Below are 19644 nucleotides of genomic sequence, written 5' to 3'. Positions count from 1 at the left end.
TCTGCCCATGGCATATATCTTTTTGCTTTCCTTAACGGGTTGGGCCTCGGAGGAAGCAAGGGGTGTGCCTGCTCTCTGTCTTGTTGTGGTAACAACCAACGAGTCTGGTTTCAATTGGCCGCTTATATACAAAGGGTCTGATGGTGCAGGCCTGAATAGTTTTTCCACACGCAGGTTAACAGATTGGGTGCTTCAAAGGAATGCTGTATTCTGCGTTGGACCGATTTTAGTAGTACAGACCTACTGTCTTTTTGTCCCCCAGTATTTGTTCAGCAAAGTCTCTATCCTCCTGTACTTCCGGTGTGTCAATTTGGAAGTGTTCCGCCGCTTTGGCTAAGACTTCATTGAGGAGGGGTTGATTTTCGACAGGGGAATCGACCACTGGAATGTCCTGATTAAGAGGGGAATCTATGGAGTACATAATAGCCTTCTGGTCTGCCTCTGGGTCCTCATCATCCCCATAATAAATTTCATCTGTATCCTCTTCATTAAGTTGAGGGTCAGATGTTTCCACAAAAGAAAGATCCTCCTGGTCTTCTGGTTGTAACTCTGGGTCATATAGATCTATAACCGTGTAAGGGGACATTAGAGCAAGACCTCTTAGAAGGGGGTTGAGTGGGTAAGGTAGAGGCTTGAGAGCCGGAAGGGGCCAAGGAGAGTAGTGGAGTGGAAACTTTGAAAGTAATCAGTGTTTTTTTTCGTAAAAATTAGCCATGAAGGTCATTCTTCACATAACCCTATCAATATCTTATGAAGACCATTCCTTTGAACTTGGTATCACAATAGATTGAGTGGAAATACCCAAGTCCTCATTAGTGGGAGGTATAGTTCTAGGTCAAGAGACCTTAGGTTTCTCTATGGCTTGGATAATATTCCCTTTTGTGGTGTCTTCTCCCTGGGAAGGCTCTTGTCCCTATGAGGGGTCTTAGAGGACTTTTTATGATGATGTTTTTCCCCACCCTGTGGCCCAGAGGAGTGTTTCACAGACTTCTTGGGGCCTGCTGCTTTATCTGACGATGAACGTCGAACTTCGGATGTGGGAGCCGAGGCTTCGTCCACGGACGATCGGCCTTCGGAAGGAGTTTTTCGAGCGACACCCTTGCCGTCTTTCGACGGTTGAACCCCGTCGTGTGGCGATCTTGATCGAGATTGCCCAGAGGACCGGGACTCGGTGGACCTTTCTCGGGGTGGGTAGGGGGTGTGGGGCGAACGTTGTCGAGTATTCGACTCGTCTGTCGAATGTCGACTGGGGCTTATGTGCTTGGTGGTGTGTGCTTTTGTAGCGTTGTCGCTGCCGGGTGTAGCCCCCACAACATGGCCGCCAGCCTGTCCTACGGGGGTCGGGGGTCTGCGCTTGAGTAGCTGAAGCTACTCCACTGCCATCGCCATCTGAAAATACGGCGTCGCTGCCATCGCTAAAGGGTCCCTCTACCTCCATGGCTTCGAGTTGCCTGGCGTAGTGGGCCCAGCGTTTCGTGGAGCGGTCCTTTAAGGCTTGAAGAGCCTGCACACTCGACAAGACGTTTCGACGTGGTCTCTTGGGAGACACAAATTACAAACTAAGTTTTTGTCGACCCAGGGGAATTTACGGTTACACTTAGGACAACATTTAAATAGTGTATTTTCCATAATTATGGGTTATGGAAATGGCAGCTGGGCGAACAAAGTGTAGGAAGGGTAGAATATGCATTCTAAAATGGCCTCCCCCCTCTCTCCCTAGTGTCTGGGCCGAGGCCCGGGGCGGCCTTCCAAGGGAGGTCTCCGACGGGCAGTTTTCTTTCTTCACCAACATGGTGTTTCGGCAGTCGATGAAAGGATAGAAAGAATAAACTATCGTAATTGTGTAAAAGTCAATGGCTTATAGGATTCATGGGTGGAGAGGGAAGGTTATTTGGTTAATGTGGACAGGCATAGATTAGCTAGATCTTCTGATCATTGAGCTACTTTTTCATATTTGTATTCTACTACTTGAGGGTATATTCTGTTTTTAGGTTTTTAAGGTCATGCTACGCATAGTAGGATAATGTAAATACGCTAGACCATAACGTAAGGATGAGTTGTTATCATTTTGCTATTTTAAAAGAGAAAACAAATGCCGGACGTCTGTGGTTTGTGCCTTATTAATTCTTGAGGGTTGGAATGGTATTTGTGCGCTGCTAAAACTCTTCTCAGTGGTACTCATAAGGAAGCTGGGCAAGCAAACATGCGCACAGCTTAGAGGGAACATTGTACAGTGTTGAAATGTATATGATTGCAGAAGAAAACAGTTCACCGACAAAAAAAACATTTTCAAATTGTAAATACATACTGAGAAAATAATTGGACAAGTCTATGGGGTATCATTATCTTTTAGTTTGTGAGCAACTACGTGGTACTTGATTGCCCTTTCATCATTGAGAAATCACCGCACCCAGCCCTAGGGAGAGGGATCCTGCACCACATATCAATTTGGGTGCTGTTCCAACAAAATTAAGAAAGTTTTCAATTTGTCCATAAATGCTCGCAAAATAATTAATAATTTCAAAACACGAAAGATGATCACTCTAAATGTAACTTAACCTGCACAGATACACATTTATATAGTATATATGTTGTGTGATAGGTCAAGTCCTTGACCTTGTCAAAAGGGTTTAAAAACCCTCTTCACGTGCGGTAGGAGGTACAGAGAGGAATCTAGCCCTAGCTCGCAGGTCAAACCCAGCCAAGAGGGTCACATAACACCCCCCCCTTGTGCCAACATTTGTGTTTGCAGACCCTCATCGCCACCCTTGCCTCAGATCTTCAGATACTGACCAGAGTGTCTCTTTTTATGAAATCCCAGAAGCAACAAAGACGGCCAAGTCACAAACACCATCAGCGACCCATGCTACGAATGGGTAAGAAGAGCTGAAAAGAACAACCGTAGCCCTACAGAGACCCAATCACTGCAGCTCACCTATCAGAGAGTGCGAACTGCTGCAGCCACGCTTCAGTACAGCTCGGAGACTCACGTCGTGAGCATTGCAGTGTCCGTCAGTAAGCTCGCATTGTAAATGCAAGGTCCCCCAGATCACAAGGGAGGAACAGGATGAAAGGGAGTACCCTCCCTGAATTGACCAAGATAGTCCACTAGAAGGTGCCCAAACCATGAACTGGTATATGGAACCTCCTACGCAGCCATGATCGCAGGGCGGGGCACCCGCATGGAGAAAAGATGCCGGCTTATCTCATTTTCCAAGCCTTTTCACAGGACATACATGCCCTGAGAGGGAAAGAAAGGGCTAGATTGATTAGGGGAAAGCAGCCAATCTTCACGGAGGGAGGGATATTTAAGCTCAGGCCAGGAAGTGTGGGTCTTTCAGGTGAGGTGAAAAGCGATAAAAGGAACAGCAGGAGGAAGGAGGGAGCGGCAGCTTGCGGAGAAGATTCAAGGAGCAGGTGAGCTACTGGCTTAGGAGTGACAGTGGTTTTGCAGTGGGTGTTTGTATGACAAGTGAGTAGATAAGGTAGTGTAAGAAGTGAATGGTACAGGATGGAAGGAGAGTGGTCGAGTAGTGGAGGGAGGAGAGTAGTAATTGGGTGAAGGGGAGTAGACTAAGAATGAAGAGAGCAGTAGAACGAGGACAGTAGTAATGGGTGGGTGAGAAGAGGAGGAGTAGTAGTGGAGAGGGGGTGTAGAAAAGTAGTAACGTCAAAGGGTGGAGGCCAGGATTGTGAGGGCTGAAAGAGTGGTGGTAGGGGTAAGGAGGCCAAATACTGCAGTAGGAGTAGAAGGGAAGAAGCGGGAATGAGTCAACCAGCGTGACACGGAGTAAGTTACATTTAGAGAACGAGAGAGAGAACAAGAGAGAGAGAGAGAGAGAGAGAGAGAGAGAGAGAGAGAGAGAAGAGAGAGAGAAGAGAGAGACCCCACACAGATAATAAGTATCCCCTTGAACTGTCTTAAAGTCCATGTTTTTTCATGCCATCTCTGACAGTGGGTGGGTTTATTTGATAAATATATGTGGGTTTGTGTATTATACATATGTATTATACAGACAAAACTATTTTCCCTTACGGGACATCAATTTAAAACCACAGTGAGGACTTGCTATTGACCTCAATACTGTAACAGCTGGACTATGGAATATCTCTCATACATGAATGGATCCACTTTGAAATGAGTCTTATCCCCCTACTTTCTCATGATATTTAAGATTTGGCGAAATTGATACATATTCATTCAGATTCATAGTTCAAACAGGTATCTATCATGGCGTTGTTCTGCTCCCCTCCCATAATCTGACATGCACAGGTTTCTGTCCTTCTTTGCGTAGCATGCCTGGTGTTAAGATACAATTTTCCTTCCATTCATGGACCCCCCCAAACTTTTTGCGTTTGTTTGGCTTTCCTATCCTGACTTTTTCCAGTGGAGCCCTGCCTTCTGCTGACCGCTCCTGGGCTTTTGCTCACTTGTTATGGGGAAACTGACATAGACTAAGTACTGGGAAACTATGTTTCCCTTATTCTTCGACTATGTTGCCATTTTTTGCTAACTTTTTAGCAGAGTACAATGTACCTTCCAGTACCGTGCGCTGGGGTCCTTTTTGTTTTACGGGCTAGACACCCTCAAAAGATTTTTTGGTGATTGTACGAGTATGCCTGGGACAAACTGGTGGCAGCAGTTACTTTTAATAATGTTTTACTTCTTTTTACTGAATCACACCGCGTTTACTGTGTTTGGTTCAAGAATGAGGTCAGGTCTGAAAATAGCAGAGCCACAAAGGAAGTGTGTGTGTGGTGTGTGGTGTATGTATGTATGTATATATATATATATATATATATATATATATATATATATATATATATATATATATATATATATACACAGTGTCTGGTCCTAATCCACACTACTGGTGCCAGGATGTCTGCAGTGCCTGAATGACAGACCACTGTGGACCGGGACTGGTACATGACTGGGATGCCTGCATGAGAGCAATTCTTCAATTTGAAGTCCTCGATTCTGGCGCAAAGCTAATCTTGGATAGGAGAAGGGGCTCTGCATCCATTCCAGGTCGATCACCTGAGTTCTCACCGACCTCAATGGACATTGGAAGAAATGTGTCCTACCATTTGAGAGATATGAACTATTTTGTCTTTTTGTGAAACTCTCAAAGAAAATCTTTTGACTAAACTATAATGCATCTGCTATGGTCGAAAGTCAATGTTACGTTCATAAGCAGAACTGTCACGTACTAACCCAACTGTCCAGATTTAGAAATACATGTTCATTGTTAGTCGAGTGTGCTTTGCGGAAAGTGCACACCACCTAGACAAATTGATATTATTATTGATATAACATTTTTGCAAGAATACATTTTCTTTTAATTTGTTCAAGTGACCAGCTTGTTTTGATAGATGTGTCTAATGTGTTTCTAGAAATGACACAAATGTAGATCACAGCCGGCTGTCACGGTGGACCTAAAAAGAGGTAATTAGGCTTATTTGGCTTTTGTTTTAAGTTCTCACCGACCTACAGAAGGAGCCAAGTCTCCTGTATGAAGAAATTGCGCTCTGGTGGTTTCATGAGGCTTTGGAAGGTTTTGGCATCTTTCTCCCTCTGCTGCCCTATCAGACCCCTGCTTTCTTCTTTGATCAAGGCGGCCTGTCAAGGCGCTTCGTCCTTTTGGAGTAGTGGGAACAACTACTCTCTGCGTCCTCTGCTTATCCACTGAGCGAGCCCCTTCGGAAGTGTTCCTGGGCCATCCAGTGAACTGTTCAGCTCTACCTAAGGATATCCCACACAATAGCTGCCATCTCGAGTGCAGACTTGGGACATTGCTTGCTTGAGGTCATGTGCATTCTCCCGCCAAATTTCAGAGGCCTAGCAGCTCCTCTGGGTCCCGAATTAGGGGAGCGTGCAGCGCTTTCCACATCTGTGATGCACGCGTCACTACCTGTTGGTGACTGTCACTGTAGATCCCTTGCTGTTCTGCTCTCCTGTGCTCTGAAGTCTGCTGCACTGTAATTTTCAATCGACTTAGAGAGACCGGAGGTACTATTTTTAACGACCACTTGTAAACAGCCCTCTACCAAACACTTTTGTTTAACAATACACTATGTTTACAGGGTCACTTGCTTCCCCAAATCCTATTATGGTTTTTCCTTTTTATATGATTTATACTCATTATATTATCATATACCACACCAATGTGTATCAAAAATAGTTATTTAATATTTTTTAACCATAATGTTAATAAAAAATTTTTTTTCATCTTTTCTGTTTTACAGTTGTAGAAATGTATCACACAATTTATAAGCAAACATTTTCTCAATACTTTTCGAATTGACTATGCACATTCAATAATATGTAGTATTTCTTAATTTAACAATTATTTAAGAATAAAAATTTCATAGGGATCTATTATTAACTCTCCTCTCTCATAGAGCAGTACATCCCAGTCCATAAAACATTTCACTCTGTGTTCATATCACCCATGCTTACTTTCATACAGCATTCATACCATACACGACATGTTTCATTCCTTTCACACTTTCATACAACTAACAATGAAATTCTTCAGGGGTAAAAAATATACCACAATCCATTGCAACGTACAATTGTGTTTGTCTTCTTTTAGGTTTTTTCTAGGGATCGACTGTCAATGAGGTCCCATTTGTCCTTCCATAAGGTCCAACCATCAAACGGATAACTGAGGAAAGCAAGTATGGGATATTCGAATTTTAGTGTTCAAAATACTTCCCGGCTGACATTTTTATTATATACAACCTGCTACATTAACTCGCAGCACAAAGGAGTACCTTATTCTAGTAGCTCCTTCTTCACATCTATTGACTACTTCATCTCTCCATCTTACTCAGTACAGGTCACTCTACAGAGAATTCATTAGTGGCAGGCTTTGTATTACTTCATTCAGTTGCTCTAAATGCTATCTCACTCGATGTATTCTCAGTATGCATTATTATTTGTCTGGGAATAATATTCATAAATTACCTTAATCTTATTCACTTCGTCATTTTATCGTCTTGATATAGCCCCTCTATTTTTCTGTCAACTTTTGTTGGTTACTCTGTTGTGTTGACTTCGGTGTTGACTGCCAGATGGGAACACCAGGGACAACTATGCTCTTCCCGTTTGAGACACAGTACTAGTTTACCATAAAGTTTGTTTGCCCATTTTATTTTGTCATTTACTTCCATCCTGTATTAAGTCATTTTATATTTCTCATACTGACCTAATGTTCTTGTAATTCCGGTTCCTAATTTTGCTAGTTATTAACCGCTCCTGCAGTTTTTCTTTCTGCTAGCTGGGCCGGATTGTGTCGTCTAGGCATTTCTTTGTGCGAGATGCCCCGCTTCTATTGATCTACAATGAAGAAACACAGGGGGCATAGAGTTTTACTCTTTTGGAGTTATACGCCGTGTGAAGACAATTCCGATTGCTTCTATTGAAAGAGCCGTTCTTACCTTTGCATTATCTTCATACTCCTGCTATTTATAGGCACCGAGAGTATGCTTTCGTCGCTTCTTTTACGATCCGTCTCCCATCTTCTCTCGCTGTTGGCGTCTCTGTCCGTTTCTGTTGGTCACCTGCGTCCCTTAATGATACCCATCTTTACTTTTTATAGTTTTCCAATGTCCACGTGACGTGATTGTCACATCATTAACGGACGCTCCGTCAGTCGCTCGCCTTCTTATTTATTCCTCTTTTTGCATTCCCTGCCTTCGGCCCCCTGCTCTTTCCACTTGAAGGCTCTGCGACTTAAGCACACCAATGCCGCCTGATCTCGCGCTCCAAATGAGCAGGGTAGCGCCCGCGTTCGCTGGAATCTCTTCACGGGTTTCTCGCTCTGTGGGTTTTTATGAACGCTTATTATCTTCTTTCAATTTAAGTGATGGCACTGTAATTTTCTTCATACCTCCTTTGGAAGCTGAGACAAGGCAACTGTCCTGTCCCGGACGATTGTTCTCCTCCACAGCGGCTGAGAGCCGGAGCACCGCAAAACTGCATGAATCGAACTTACTAGCGACCTCGACTAAACTGGAAAAGTTAGGTCTGGACTGTGCCGAGGGTCAGTGAGTACTTCCAACACTTAACAGTGTCCCCTGCACAACCGAACTTGGCCGGATCAGCCTGCACTACCTGGCTATTCCCATCTTTTGAAAACTGTTCTGCCACCAAGGGCAGATCCTGCACGAATAGTGGGAACCAATTCTTCATCGCCTCAATCCCCTTCACGGCTTGCTACAGCCCTCCCAAGAAGACCTGCTTTTTGCTTCACCTGGGCAATAGTGCGTTTTTATGCACAAACTGTACTGTTGAGCACAAGGCTCCACTCTTCTTAGGACTAAACTCAAAAGTTAGGGAACGACTCTGAAGAATTGCCTAATGCTATTAATGTGTTAACTCAACCCTCTCCCTTACAGGTTGTGGCTGTGGTTTACCACTGTACTGCATTAGGAAAATGTAGTGTATATATATTGTATCGTATAAGGATCTTGTGTGATAACTTTTCACATTACTAAAGTATTTGTATTTTATTGTTTATATAGCGCTTTAATCCAAATTGGTCAGGCCAACAATCAATGTATAGATATTTTTCATAGACACTCGTCAAAGAATAATTTGTGGTTTGTTACTGTGTGCGCTCATTGTGGGCTTCCGATCACTCTCACCCCTCATGTGACTTAGTCTTGATTGCCTGCTAAGCTACCTAGATTGGTCTGGCTTGTCCAGCAGGTTCACCAGTTTCACTAAACCGAGGGTGGCCTCCTAAACATCTGCCCACCAGGTCAGAGATTAGAAATCCATCTCAACACTTGATCAGGTGTAATTCTTGATTAGTGGATGCAGCCACAAAGTTTTGCATTCAGGGAGTATTATACATCTCTGTTATTGTGAAGGCTGAAGCTCAAGAGGTGCTTCTTATTGGAATGCTTTTGCTTCATAATTTTCTTAGGGACTCTACAATCATAGGCATTACATTGAAGATGACCGAAAAGCACCCAGTTGCTTCCCAAGCTAGTCCTGCGCTCAATAAGTACCATAATAATAACGATGATAATACTAATGGAGCTCTTATGCACCTATAAGTGATGAAGAACGCATGCCCCAATTCTTATTGCTTATTCATGGGCTTGCATGAATCTCTGGGAATTGTTCCCCCTCTCTGGTTTTGTCATATCTTTTTGACGCTGTCACAAACTAATTGTATGCATCGCCTATCTGGTGGTCTTGTCCATTGCATCCCTAGAAGCGTCCACATGGAATAGAAAGATGCTAGGGAGAATTGTGCAAATCCCTCTGGAGAGTGCCAAGTAACCATCAACCCTAGCGGTTTCCAGTATTCCAACCAGAATATAGATTTGCTTTTAACAATATGGCATCCGAAGAAGAAATTAATGCACAGGCTTAAACTCAGTGTACACCTCTGCCTGTTCCGACAACTGTGTGTCTGAGTTTGAATACCACAAAAACTACTGAAGCAGATATTTAGTGGCGTGCTATCCACCAACAATTTGAGATCCATATATATAATACACACACCCTAAGGCTATGTATTAGAATAACATTTCTAATAAGAATTGGAACAACTTAGGTTCCTCCAGGTTGACATAGCTCCAAGTGTACTAACTAGAGTGCCTTGTTCACTTACACTCTTATAAAAAGTAAACAAGAAAAGAAATCATCTATTGTAAAAAAAAAAAAAAATAACCATGTGGGGCAGTGTTATTGTATGCAGTACCCTTTGGGAGACTACAGCAACCTTGTCCTCCTGGCAATAGGTAACCCAACCTTTTGTACTACACAAGTTGGTAGTGTGGATGAGCAGCCAACCTTATCTCAAGAGGGGTCAATGTAACCAGTAGGGGTTTTACACCGAGATTCACAGTGACAAGTATTCAAATAAACTCTTACACTCAAATTAATAATTGTTTAATCAATAAACCTTAACCGTCAGTTGAATAAGCCTTCTTCAGAAGGGAGCAATATATAAGTAACACAAAATACACTTCGAACTACACACTCTTAGTTTCTCTAAATCAGTGAGTACCCATTTGGGATGGCACACAGAAGGTTCCCACACCCTGAGGTGACTTAAATAACTAGGACACTGTGGACATTAATATATCACTGATACATTTAGAGCAATGCTAAGTTTGGTGTCAAAGAAAAGGGTTTTGGAATAAAACAAAGGTTAAACAAATATTCTGAAGCAGGTAGGCATTTTTCTAACCCCCCCAATGCAAAGTAAATGAACCCTTTCCTGGAGGAAAGGTAAAGCACAAAGTCAAAGTAAGAAGAGTCTTCCAGGGAGCCAGGCCAGCCAATGTTAATTGAACAAAAGTCTAGGTGAGCTAAATAACTCCTCCCAGTTAAATAAAAAGTCTTGCACAATGTTTTAGAAGTCTTTGTAGAAAAGTAGAATCACTGTAGGGCCTCAAGCTGGGAGGCTTGTGAGAGGCAAAGCTGCAAGCAACTCTGCAAAAGCAACCAAGGCAAGTCTCAACTGAGAACTAGCATGACTACACGACAAGAGTTATGTCCCCCTTAGTTTTACATTACCCTTGGTTAGAAGAAATTGGTTCTAGCTGGCTTCTGTTCCTGTAAGGCTCTGCAGATCCTTTTGTTCCTGGGCCTCAGTCGTGGGGACAAGAGGGAGGACGTCTGGGGACTCCTGAAGTACGAATGGAAGGTCGGCAGCAGCAATGGGCAAACTTCAGATTTTCGGTTTCAGCTCCTCGCGGCTCTCACAAATAGCAACACTGCGGTTCTCGGATACCACTAGTCGAGGTGAATTCGGAGCTTCAGCACTGCGGCAGGGCTTCACTAGGCAAACCAATGGTCCAGGAGTTGCAGCAGGCGTCTCTTCCAAGATTTTCTTTGGATTCCTTCATCCAGTGGTCGACTCTGCCTTCCAAGCAAAACGCCTTGCATTTTTATGCAAATTTCTCCCGTTCATTCGCAGCCTAGCTGTCAATCACACAGCAGGGGGGCTGTCCTCTGATGGGTGCATTCCTGTAATCAAGGAAACTAAGCACAGGGAGTTTTGGCACCACCTTGCTTCCTGCCCTGCTATACACGCTGGAGCCAGAGGCGGGCTTCATTTGTGAATCCCGCCAAAGACAAAACAAACAAAGGGACCAAACTTGGTTTGGCGCACAGAGTAAATCTCAAAAAGGACCTTTCCCACAATAAATGGTGAAAAAAAGAGGACCAGGGCCACTTTGACGAAATGGGCACCCATGGGTGTCTTACTGCGGTAAAAACACACAATGGTACGAAAAAGTAAACCACTGCCACCAGCCATTAATCATAGAAAGGGTAACATCAAATGTTACATGAGAAACTAGACAAAAGGGATAATAAGTAACCCCTCCAGCACCCTATTGCAAGATAGTGTGTGATGGGTCTAGAAAGTTACAAAATGGAAGTAAAGTCAATTTCACTTCACTGCTCTTGGAAACAGTAGTTTCACAAAGGGAAGGTTATTTAAACCTTTGGGAAATCTAAGAGAATTCTCTGTGCCACTGCACTGAAGGTGCTGCGTGTCACAATGCAAAGATGATGCCTATTGAGTTTGTCAGACTCCAAAGTCAAAAGAAACAGTCCAAATCACAGAAAATACGAGAGAGTGGGAAAAAGGTCTCACTCTCTCCAGGTTAGAAATTAAAAGTCCTAAAGTCCAGCAAAAAGAGCTGGGGGTCTCCAAGGTAGAAGGGAATTAGCATGTTTCTTAGAATTCTTCCTGACAGGCAGAGTTATAGCTTGCAGGTTTCTAACCAGAAAAGCAAATGAATACACAGGTGCGAGTTTGGGTCCATTTTGGAATTAACACAATTTCAATGTGATGCCAGTTTTAACTGCCACTTGTACACAAAAGAGACCAGAGGGAAGTTTTAACAGCACCAGGAATACCCATGTTGACGCAGTAGAGCACATCATGCTGGTATCTACAATGCCTACAGGTAAATACCCAAGAGTTTCTTGCTGTCAAGTTTCTGTCGGTTTAGCGGGCTTGTTCCATATAATAAGGAATGGTGTTCCGAATGGACCATCTGGATCTCGTCAAGTGTTGCTTTCCTGCCTCTGATCCGCTACAAAACAGAAGAAATACAAATTGAGAGAAATCCTGGCACCATGTACCCACATATCAAAATGCAATAGGTTTAGTCAAGAGGTTTCTTATAGTAATTAGGGTATGTGCAGGTTGGACTGATTTATCAATATGGGTCAGTGTTTTTCCTCCTTGTATTTTATACACTGTTCAAAAACAATTTGTAGGAAAACATGAATAATCAATAGCAAGATCAAAAGCATGGTCAGTTAATCTGGGTTATGTTTTACACATTACAATAGCCAACCCACCTGCAAACCTAGAAACCTTATGAAAATATCCGATGCCACCCAGAAGATTTATTATTAATTCAATTTACATGTAGGCTTCTAAGCGTGTCGTTCATGAAGAGTCCCACATACCCAAAAGTTTCTTCATTCTGAATCATTTCATACATTAATACATTAGTTTATCATATTAGAGTAGCATCTCCATATCAAGCAGCATCTCTAGATCAAACATCTATTATTTCCTTGAGGGGTTTTCTCCTTTTCCAAACCTCAAGCATTTGGGTTTTACAACTGTTATTCCCTTATAATTCCAATCCTGTGTTCCTTTGGAAGAGTTACTATCTAATATGAAAACGTACGTCTGTGCCATTTTTCTAACTGACAATAATTCAATTCTGTGGTCTCCCATATTCAGAAGACTATTTTCCTTTCTTTTCAGAGGTGTGAGCTCTGCGACTATGAAAGATATGTCAGTCACATTAATTCCAAAGAACAGAGATTACTCAAAGTGTAAACATCTTCAGTTTGTGAATGCAGATATAAATATTGCCCAGCAGACTAGTAAAGCTCATGCACAATTCATCATTCGCAAACATGTTTCTATCAAGAAAGTTCACCTTTAAGTTATCATCAGTGGAAGAATTAATATGATGGGTATTACTGGTAAGAGGATACAGTTTGGGCATGTTTGGGTACAGGAAGCCTTCAATGGAATTAACTTGATATTTGCCTAACACATGCTCACAAAGCACCACTGGTAGAACCATTTTATGTAGATATTCAGAGCTCTCCAAAACAGAAAGGTTAGGGGATGGTTAAATGCGATTATTTCCAACATATTAAACAGGTGTGCAGAGCAGGCATGAACATCCCTGCCGCCTTTTTAACAATATGGTGCCAGATGTGATATGGCATTCATTAAGTAAAATAAAGATATAAGTGGTATTATATATGGAGATTGTTAAGCCAGGATCCCTATTCTGAAGATTCTAGGGACTTCAACATTTTGTTTTAACCCCTGCCCCACGCTGTCTTTTTTGATTCCTTGATCTTTTTGGTGGGCAGCGGGATTTCTCTTGAGTTCCCCCTGCCACTGTTTCCCTTTTTACATTCTAAAAGGCATATGGTATTGGGTTGCCCCTAAGGTGCCCAGTAACAAGGGTGACCTCTCAGGCACCCTGTTTTTGCCCCAAGGTGTTTTTGTCAGTCTATGTAGGTTTTAGGGAGTAGTCTGTTGGCAGCTCTACTTTAGTTTTGGCTTCAGCAGGGTGAAGCCATTTTATTGCATTGGTATCAATGGGGTTTTAAATCCCGCTCTCAGCCATTTTGTGCATCAGGACTGCATTTGTTTTATGTGACCATGAGCAAGGTGGTCTTAAAATAGCCATTCTGACCATGCAGGCTCTTTGTGAACCCATCATGGCAGCCGCCATATTGGTCCTAACTCGTTTAAGCCAGTATCAGTGTCTGGACTATGCCTTGCACTTTCTGTGGAGGTGGCGAAGGCCGAGTGGCCGTCCTACTGACCAACCAGTATGGTTGGACATTCCATTTGACCCTCAGCCACCAGCCCTTATTAGTCGTTAGCTGGCTGTCTTGGGCCAATCCATTTGTGCAAGGGTATTTAGGCTTTGTCCTGCAATGAGACGGAAGCAGGTTAGCTGATCTGCTAAAGGATATTTTTGGAGCAATTTCCACTATTTTCAAAGTGGTTTGGCATATCCCAGTTTGTTTTTTTTTGCCTCTGGAGGTCTGAACCATGACCCCTTAACTCTCCTGCAGTCTCCCCGCCACTGCCAGGCCAAGACCTCTATTGTGATTGGCTGTGGGTTGCTGTAGGAGTCCAGGAGGTAACTGAAGCCTTAACTGCCTGCCAGAACTTCTGCTTGGAACATGTAAGGGCACCATCAGCAGCTGTTTCCATCCTGGGACAGTTTGCTGCCAGGCTGCTGCCTCCTTTCATGCCTTCTCCTGCTGGGAGCCATTTCCTCAGGTTCCCTCTTCTTCCTTTCTGGATCTTTCACTTCTGGCTTGTGGGTAGATGTTGCAGGAAGGTCCCTTTTATCTTTCCTGGGTTGCTGGAGTCTTTGTTGGTCCTAGCGAACCGAATCCTGCAACCTGCACCTTTCGGAAAGAGCCCTATACTCACTGACCTGCTTCGAGCTGCTGGAGCAGTTTTTGCCACAACTACCAGTGTGAGTACTGTGAGGGGTCATTAATGCAAGGCTGACAACTCTTTGATAATTTATCAAAACATGCCATTTTATTTTCAAAATAAATGTAGTAAAATGCACACTATCCATACTCTGATGAGGATTACCCTGCCAAACCAAAGCTAAGAGAAAACACTAACACGAGATATCCGTCCCTCACACTAAGCAACAAATACACAAAGAAAATATATGGCAATACCACATAACAACAGTCAGATTTTCTGAATAATCTTCTGATGTCCTGGGTGAATTCCTTTCTCCAGGATTCAAAGGTCAACTCTACTAATGTTCAACCAAAGAAAGAAATGTCTCAAATCAGTTCTTGATGTTTCAAAGTCAAACTAAAGTGTGTTAACCAAAGTTCGAATGATAGCAAATTCCTACTCATTGGTGAAATATCCACTTTCACCAAATAGCACCTATGGTAATCCTAAAAATGATGATTCGTCACCTCTTCACAAAGACTTGCCGTAGTTCAAAAAAAATGCAATATCCACAACTGTCAATGATGCACAGTTCATGGTTAACAGTATTTCCTTAGTTACAGTTTTAGAATTTACAATGGTATATTTGTCAGGATGATTCCACAGTGCTGCTGCTTCCACTTCAACAACTGCACTTCTACATGATTCACCATAAGAACAGTCACCTTTATCTCACAGTACTCCACTTTGTTTAGGCTACTACAATGTTGCAACTACTGACAACCAGATATACCACCACAGCTTCAGTACTAGGGAGTATACTACAACTTCAGTGATTTGTACTTCTAAACATGCTTCAACAAGATATACTTTAAAGTACTTGAACACCATCAAGTAGGAAAGGCACTCTTCCTCTGAATATATCTCTTCAAAAGGTGCAGCCTCTTTGCCTCTCTTACCAGTCTGCCACAATAACAACCTGGGTTTGCCTTTAAGACTCACTCCTCTCCGTCTTTCACAGTCTTTGGTACTACAGTACCAGATCCAGTCCTACCTAGAAACTCGCAACATCCTAGGTAAAAGACAATGTGGCTTCCGAACACGTCACAGCACAGAATCGGCCCTATTAGCTGAAGAACCAATTACGCAAAGCCATGGACAAAGGCAAATCTTCACTTCGCCTACTCCTGGATCTCTCAGCAGCCTTTGACTTGGTGGTCCACAAGATCCTATGTAAACATCTCACTGACACTGTTCAATTCTCCCAAGAAGCCACCACATGGATCATCTCCTTCTTGGAGGGCAGAGCTATAAGGGTCGACTCCGACCAGGCCTTGGCCTCTCCATCCCCCATTGGGTGCTGAGTGCCTCAAGGATCGGGTGCTGAGTGCCTCAAGGATCATGTACTTCCTCCACTCTCTACAATCTATTCACACTTCCCCTGTTCAGCAACCCAGAAGAATTTGGCCTAGCTTTTACCAACTATGCCGACGACACAAATTCTTCTCCCCCTAACAGGGAACTATGATCAAGACCTCAGCACCCTCCAGAAGACATACACGCATCGAGGCTTGGATGGCAGCCAATGGTCTCTGTCTAAATTGGGAAAAAACAGAAATCCTACTAGTAGGCCCAAAAGAAACCCTAAAGAAACTTGATGACAAATACAGCTCCTTCAGCATTGAGAACACTGTTATTACAGCCTCTACTGCAGTAAAAACACTTGGTATATATCTGGACTCCACCTCATCAATGGACAGACAAGTCAGCGCCATCTCTTCTTCAGCTGCACTTACAACAAAAATTATAAACGCAGTAAAACCCCACCTGTCGCCAAAGAATTGCCTTAACATCGCGAGAGCCACAATTGGCGCAAAACTTGATTAGTGCAACATCTTACTCCTATGCACTTCCGCAAATAACATTAACAGGTTGCAAACTTCATAAAACAGTGCCCTTAGAGCCGCCCTCTACATTCCTAGGAGAGAACACATCGCCCAGACGAGAAAAGATGCTCGCTGGCTCCCGATCAAAGATCATATAACATTCAAGGCCCTCTCGATCAGACACAAATGCCTCACACACAAATGCCTCGTCCAAACCGCCCCAGCCTACCTAGCAGAAAGAAAACACCAGGCTCAGACCTACAGATCAAAACGCAACCAGTACTCCCACCTGCTCTCATTTCCAGCCTTCAACAGAGCTAAAGCAGGCGGCACCAGTTTTGAAGTACAAGCCCTAAAAGCCTGGAACAGGCTTCAGCTCAGCTTAAGAAAAGAAGAATCCTCACAGTATTCAGAAAGGTGCTAAAATCTAAGCTATTTAATTAGAGCACCTCGAAAATGTACAGTCTCCAACACGGTTCTGCTGTAACCTTGGAACACCTTCAACACTGTCTTTGAGCCTTTATTACTGCCTACAACATATCTGTATACTGCTTCTTCTAGGATAACTGCACATGTATTAAGTGAATATTCTGTAACAGCGCCACAATGCCTCCGGGTCGCTGGGTGCTTTATAAATCCAAATAAATAAATACAGGTAGTCAACTTCAAAATAGTCTTTACAAGCAGCCCATTTCCCTTCTCCAACTTAAAGGGATAGTTCACTCTAAAATGTTATTAGCTCAAAAGATGGGCCATGATCAAAAATATATAAAAACATTTTTTTAAAGAAAGTTCCTACGTAGACTTTTGAGCAAATGAAGCTCAAAGTCACACATTTCAAGCACAGGAAGCTCAACCTGCCCTTGCGGCACTAATGAACCAAAAGCCAGCCAGCTGTAATAAACAAAAGCTGCCACTGGGTAGGTTTTGCTTCATTATTGCCAGAGAGCAGAGAATGCAGGCAGGAAGGCTGCATGCAAGTAAGTGCTTATTTCTTTTAGCACCGAAAACGTAAAATATATTTGTTTGCGGTGGCTTCAGCTTTGAGTCTCTTCGGCTCCCCCGTGTCGGGGGAGCCCAGGAGACTCAAAGCTGAAGCCACCGCAAACAAATGCAACGTTGTTGTATTCATAAAAGCTGCCGTTTTCTTTTCTAAGTTTCCCGGGATCCTCCGAGCCGTATGCATGGCTCTGCTTATAGGATGGGTCCCATTATTTCCTGTGGGAGAATTTATACCAACTCTAAAAAAAAACCTTTCTGTTGACTTTGAAAGGTACTTACCTGAATACGGGCATTGATCCTGGTTTCCCTGGGGTCCGTGGAATCTTGTACCAAGAAATATAATATTCACTTCTACCACCAATTATGTATTTTTAAAGGTGTGCATCACAATCCTACCTATGGAACTGGAGTGATGTACTCTGTATAAATGTTTGTTATTTAGCGTCTGTAGTTCCAGGAGTGTAATGAGATCATTCAGGTCTGGTACTGTGAGTCTACATTTCTTCTATTGGGGACCCATTGGGCATTGTTGGGTAAATAACCCCTGTTTTCCTCCTATCTGCAATATATGGTATATGGTTACAGATCATTCAGTAGGGAATGCAAGACTATTTATGTGTTTGCTATTTGGGTCCTAATAATTACTGTGCTCTTTACTTTTGCGGGGGTTACATTTTGCGCCCAACTCCTTATTCGTACATGTACTGTGCCTACCAAAGGTAGTGGGTATATATATTTAGCTTAGGAGTGGGGAGGGTCTCCTATGGGCCTCTTCCTTTTTTTAATATGGTAAGGCCAAAAGACATGACGGCCAAAGACCAGGGTAAAATCTTGTGGCACTGCCATTTTAGAGTACACAGTACGTTAAAAGAAATTATGCACTGAAATGCAAAAGTGCATGTGAGAATATAAAAAACACAATAGAAAAATATTAACTGCTACCAGCCCATCATGCAAGCAACGATAAAGTTGCAAAAGATGAGCGGAAAGGGACACACAATATTCCGAACGCACCTTAATGCAAGGTGATGTAAGCATTTTAAAATAAACTTGGAATTTCACAATAGAGGACAGAGTCTCCCTGCACTTAAAGCCATAGGGACTGATCAGTGCCCCCAAAACATATGAGATAAGAAAGGTAAGTAAAGCAAAAAGGATTCACTTACCTGCAAGTCAGGTCAGTGTCAAAGCAACCACAAAAATGCGGGGGATTCCTCAGATGTCTATAGAGACATGATAAAGAAAACCTTTCCTCACACTAGTATATAGAGTATTATCTGGGCTTAAGTATTTATTTGATTTATTTATTGTTTTTCTATAATGCACTTAATACCAGAGTTCAGTTTCTAAGCGCAGATCTGAACCTCTGTTGCTCTGCGCGGTCTTGCTTCCAAGACCAGCACGTTGCCCCTGTGCTATCCTCAGTTCACAACTATTCAGACAAACTGTACGTCACTGTTAGGCTACCTCGATTGAGCGAAGCCAAACTGCTGCGTTTTGGTCTAACATAAGGGTGGGATTCCATTCTTGCCAGTAGGTGATATGGTATACGTAGAACAAAAAAAAACGAAAAATACCCAAATAGAAATGACTGAATGTATTTGGTCGAATTTGTTAGGTATTTCTGTACGTTTGAATGAAAAAATAGGTGGGGAGGGGCAGGTGATGTAAGGGTATAAATTAAGGTCAACGGAAGTGGTGAAGGGGGTCTCCCCCCACGTTATTAAAAATAAAAGGGTCAAAACCCCAAAAGTAATTTTAGTTTTTTGACCAAAAAAGATTCAGTCGTTTTTTTATTTTCTGATATTTCATGGACAACCGATTACATACATTTAAATGCCTCAGAGAGGTGTAGAAGAAATTCCCTAACAATTACTCTGCCTAATTTTGAGGCCTGTCCGGAAGAACTGCCGCAGAAACTTAACACCACCAGTCTGACAGTGAAGCTCTGCCAATGGACACCAGGCTTCGAATACACAGGGAAACCGAGAGATCACTGATCGCCCAGAGGCCTTTAGTAGGTTGTTTAGATCCCCTAGTATACACCGTTGCCAGTTATCTGCCCACAATGTCTTATTCCTCTGTATACTTAAAATTGATTTCCTGGTGTACTCCCCTGCCAGGAATCCCTTTCTGGGGGCTTGCAGATCCCCTGGTATACTTCCCTGCTAGGTATCTTCTCCTTAAATGCTCACTGCCTCATGTACTTCTTTCACCAGGGATTCTTTTAATGTTCTCACTGTCTTTCAGTATAGCACAGTTGTATTTCTACACTGTCTATACTTTCTTTG

At 42.9% G+C, this 19644-nt stretch overlaps 1 protein-coding gene across 10 annotated transcripts in view; it reads right to left on the bottom strand.

Annotated features, from left to right (window-relative positions):
- HDAC5 (histone deacetylase 5) overlaps nt 1–19644 on the bottom strand; it is a 2156790-nt gene that overhangs the window by 424446 nt on the left and 1712700 nt on the right. For all 10 annotated transcript variants that reach the window (XM_069634322.1, XM_069634324.1, XM_069634323.1 and 7 more), the window contains one exon: nt 11958–12078. In XM_069634322.1, the coding sequence (XP_069490423.1) occupies nt 11958–12078 (121 nt within the window). The remainder of the gene's footprint in view (nt 1–11957; nt 12079–19644) is intronic.

This window comes from Ambystoma mexicanum, chromosome 13, assembly GCF_040938575.1.
Source record: "Ambystoma mexicanum isolate Mex_15411 chromosome 13, UKY_AmexF1_1, whole genome shotgun sequence".
Classification (NCBI taxonomy): domain Eukaryota; kingdom Metazoa; phylum Chordata; class Amphibia; order Caudata; family Ambystomatidae; genus Ambystoma; species Ambystoma mexicanum.
The sequence above is the reverse complement of the archived record's forward strand: the minus strand, read 5'-3'. Positions and strand labels throughout refer to the sequence as shown.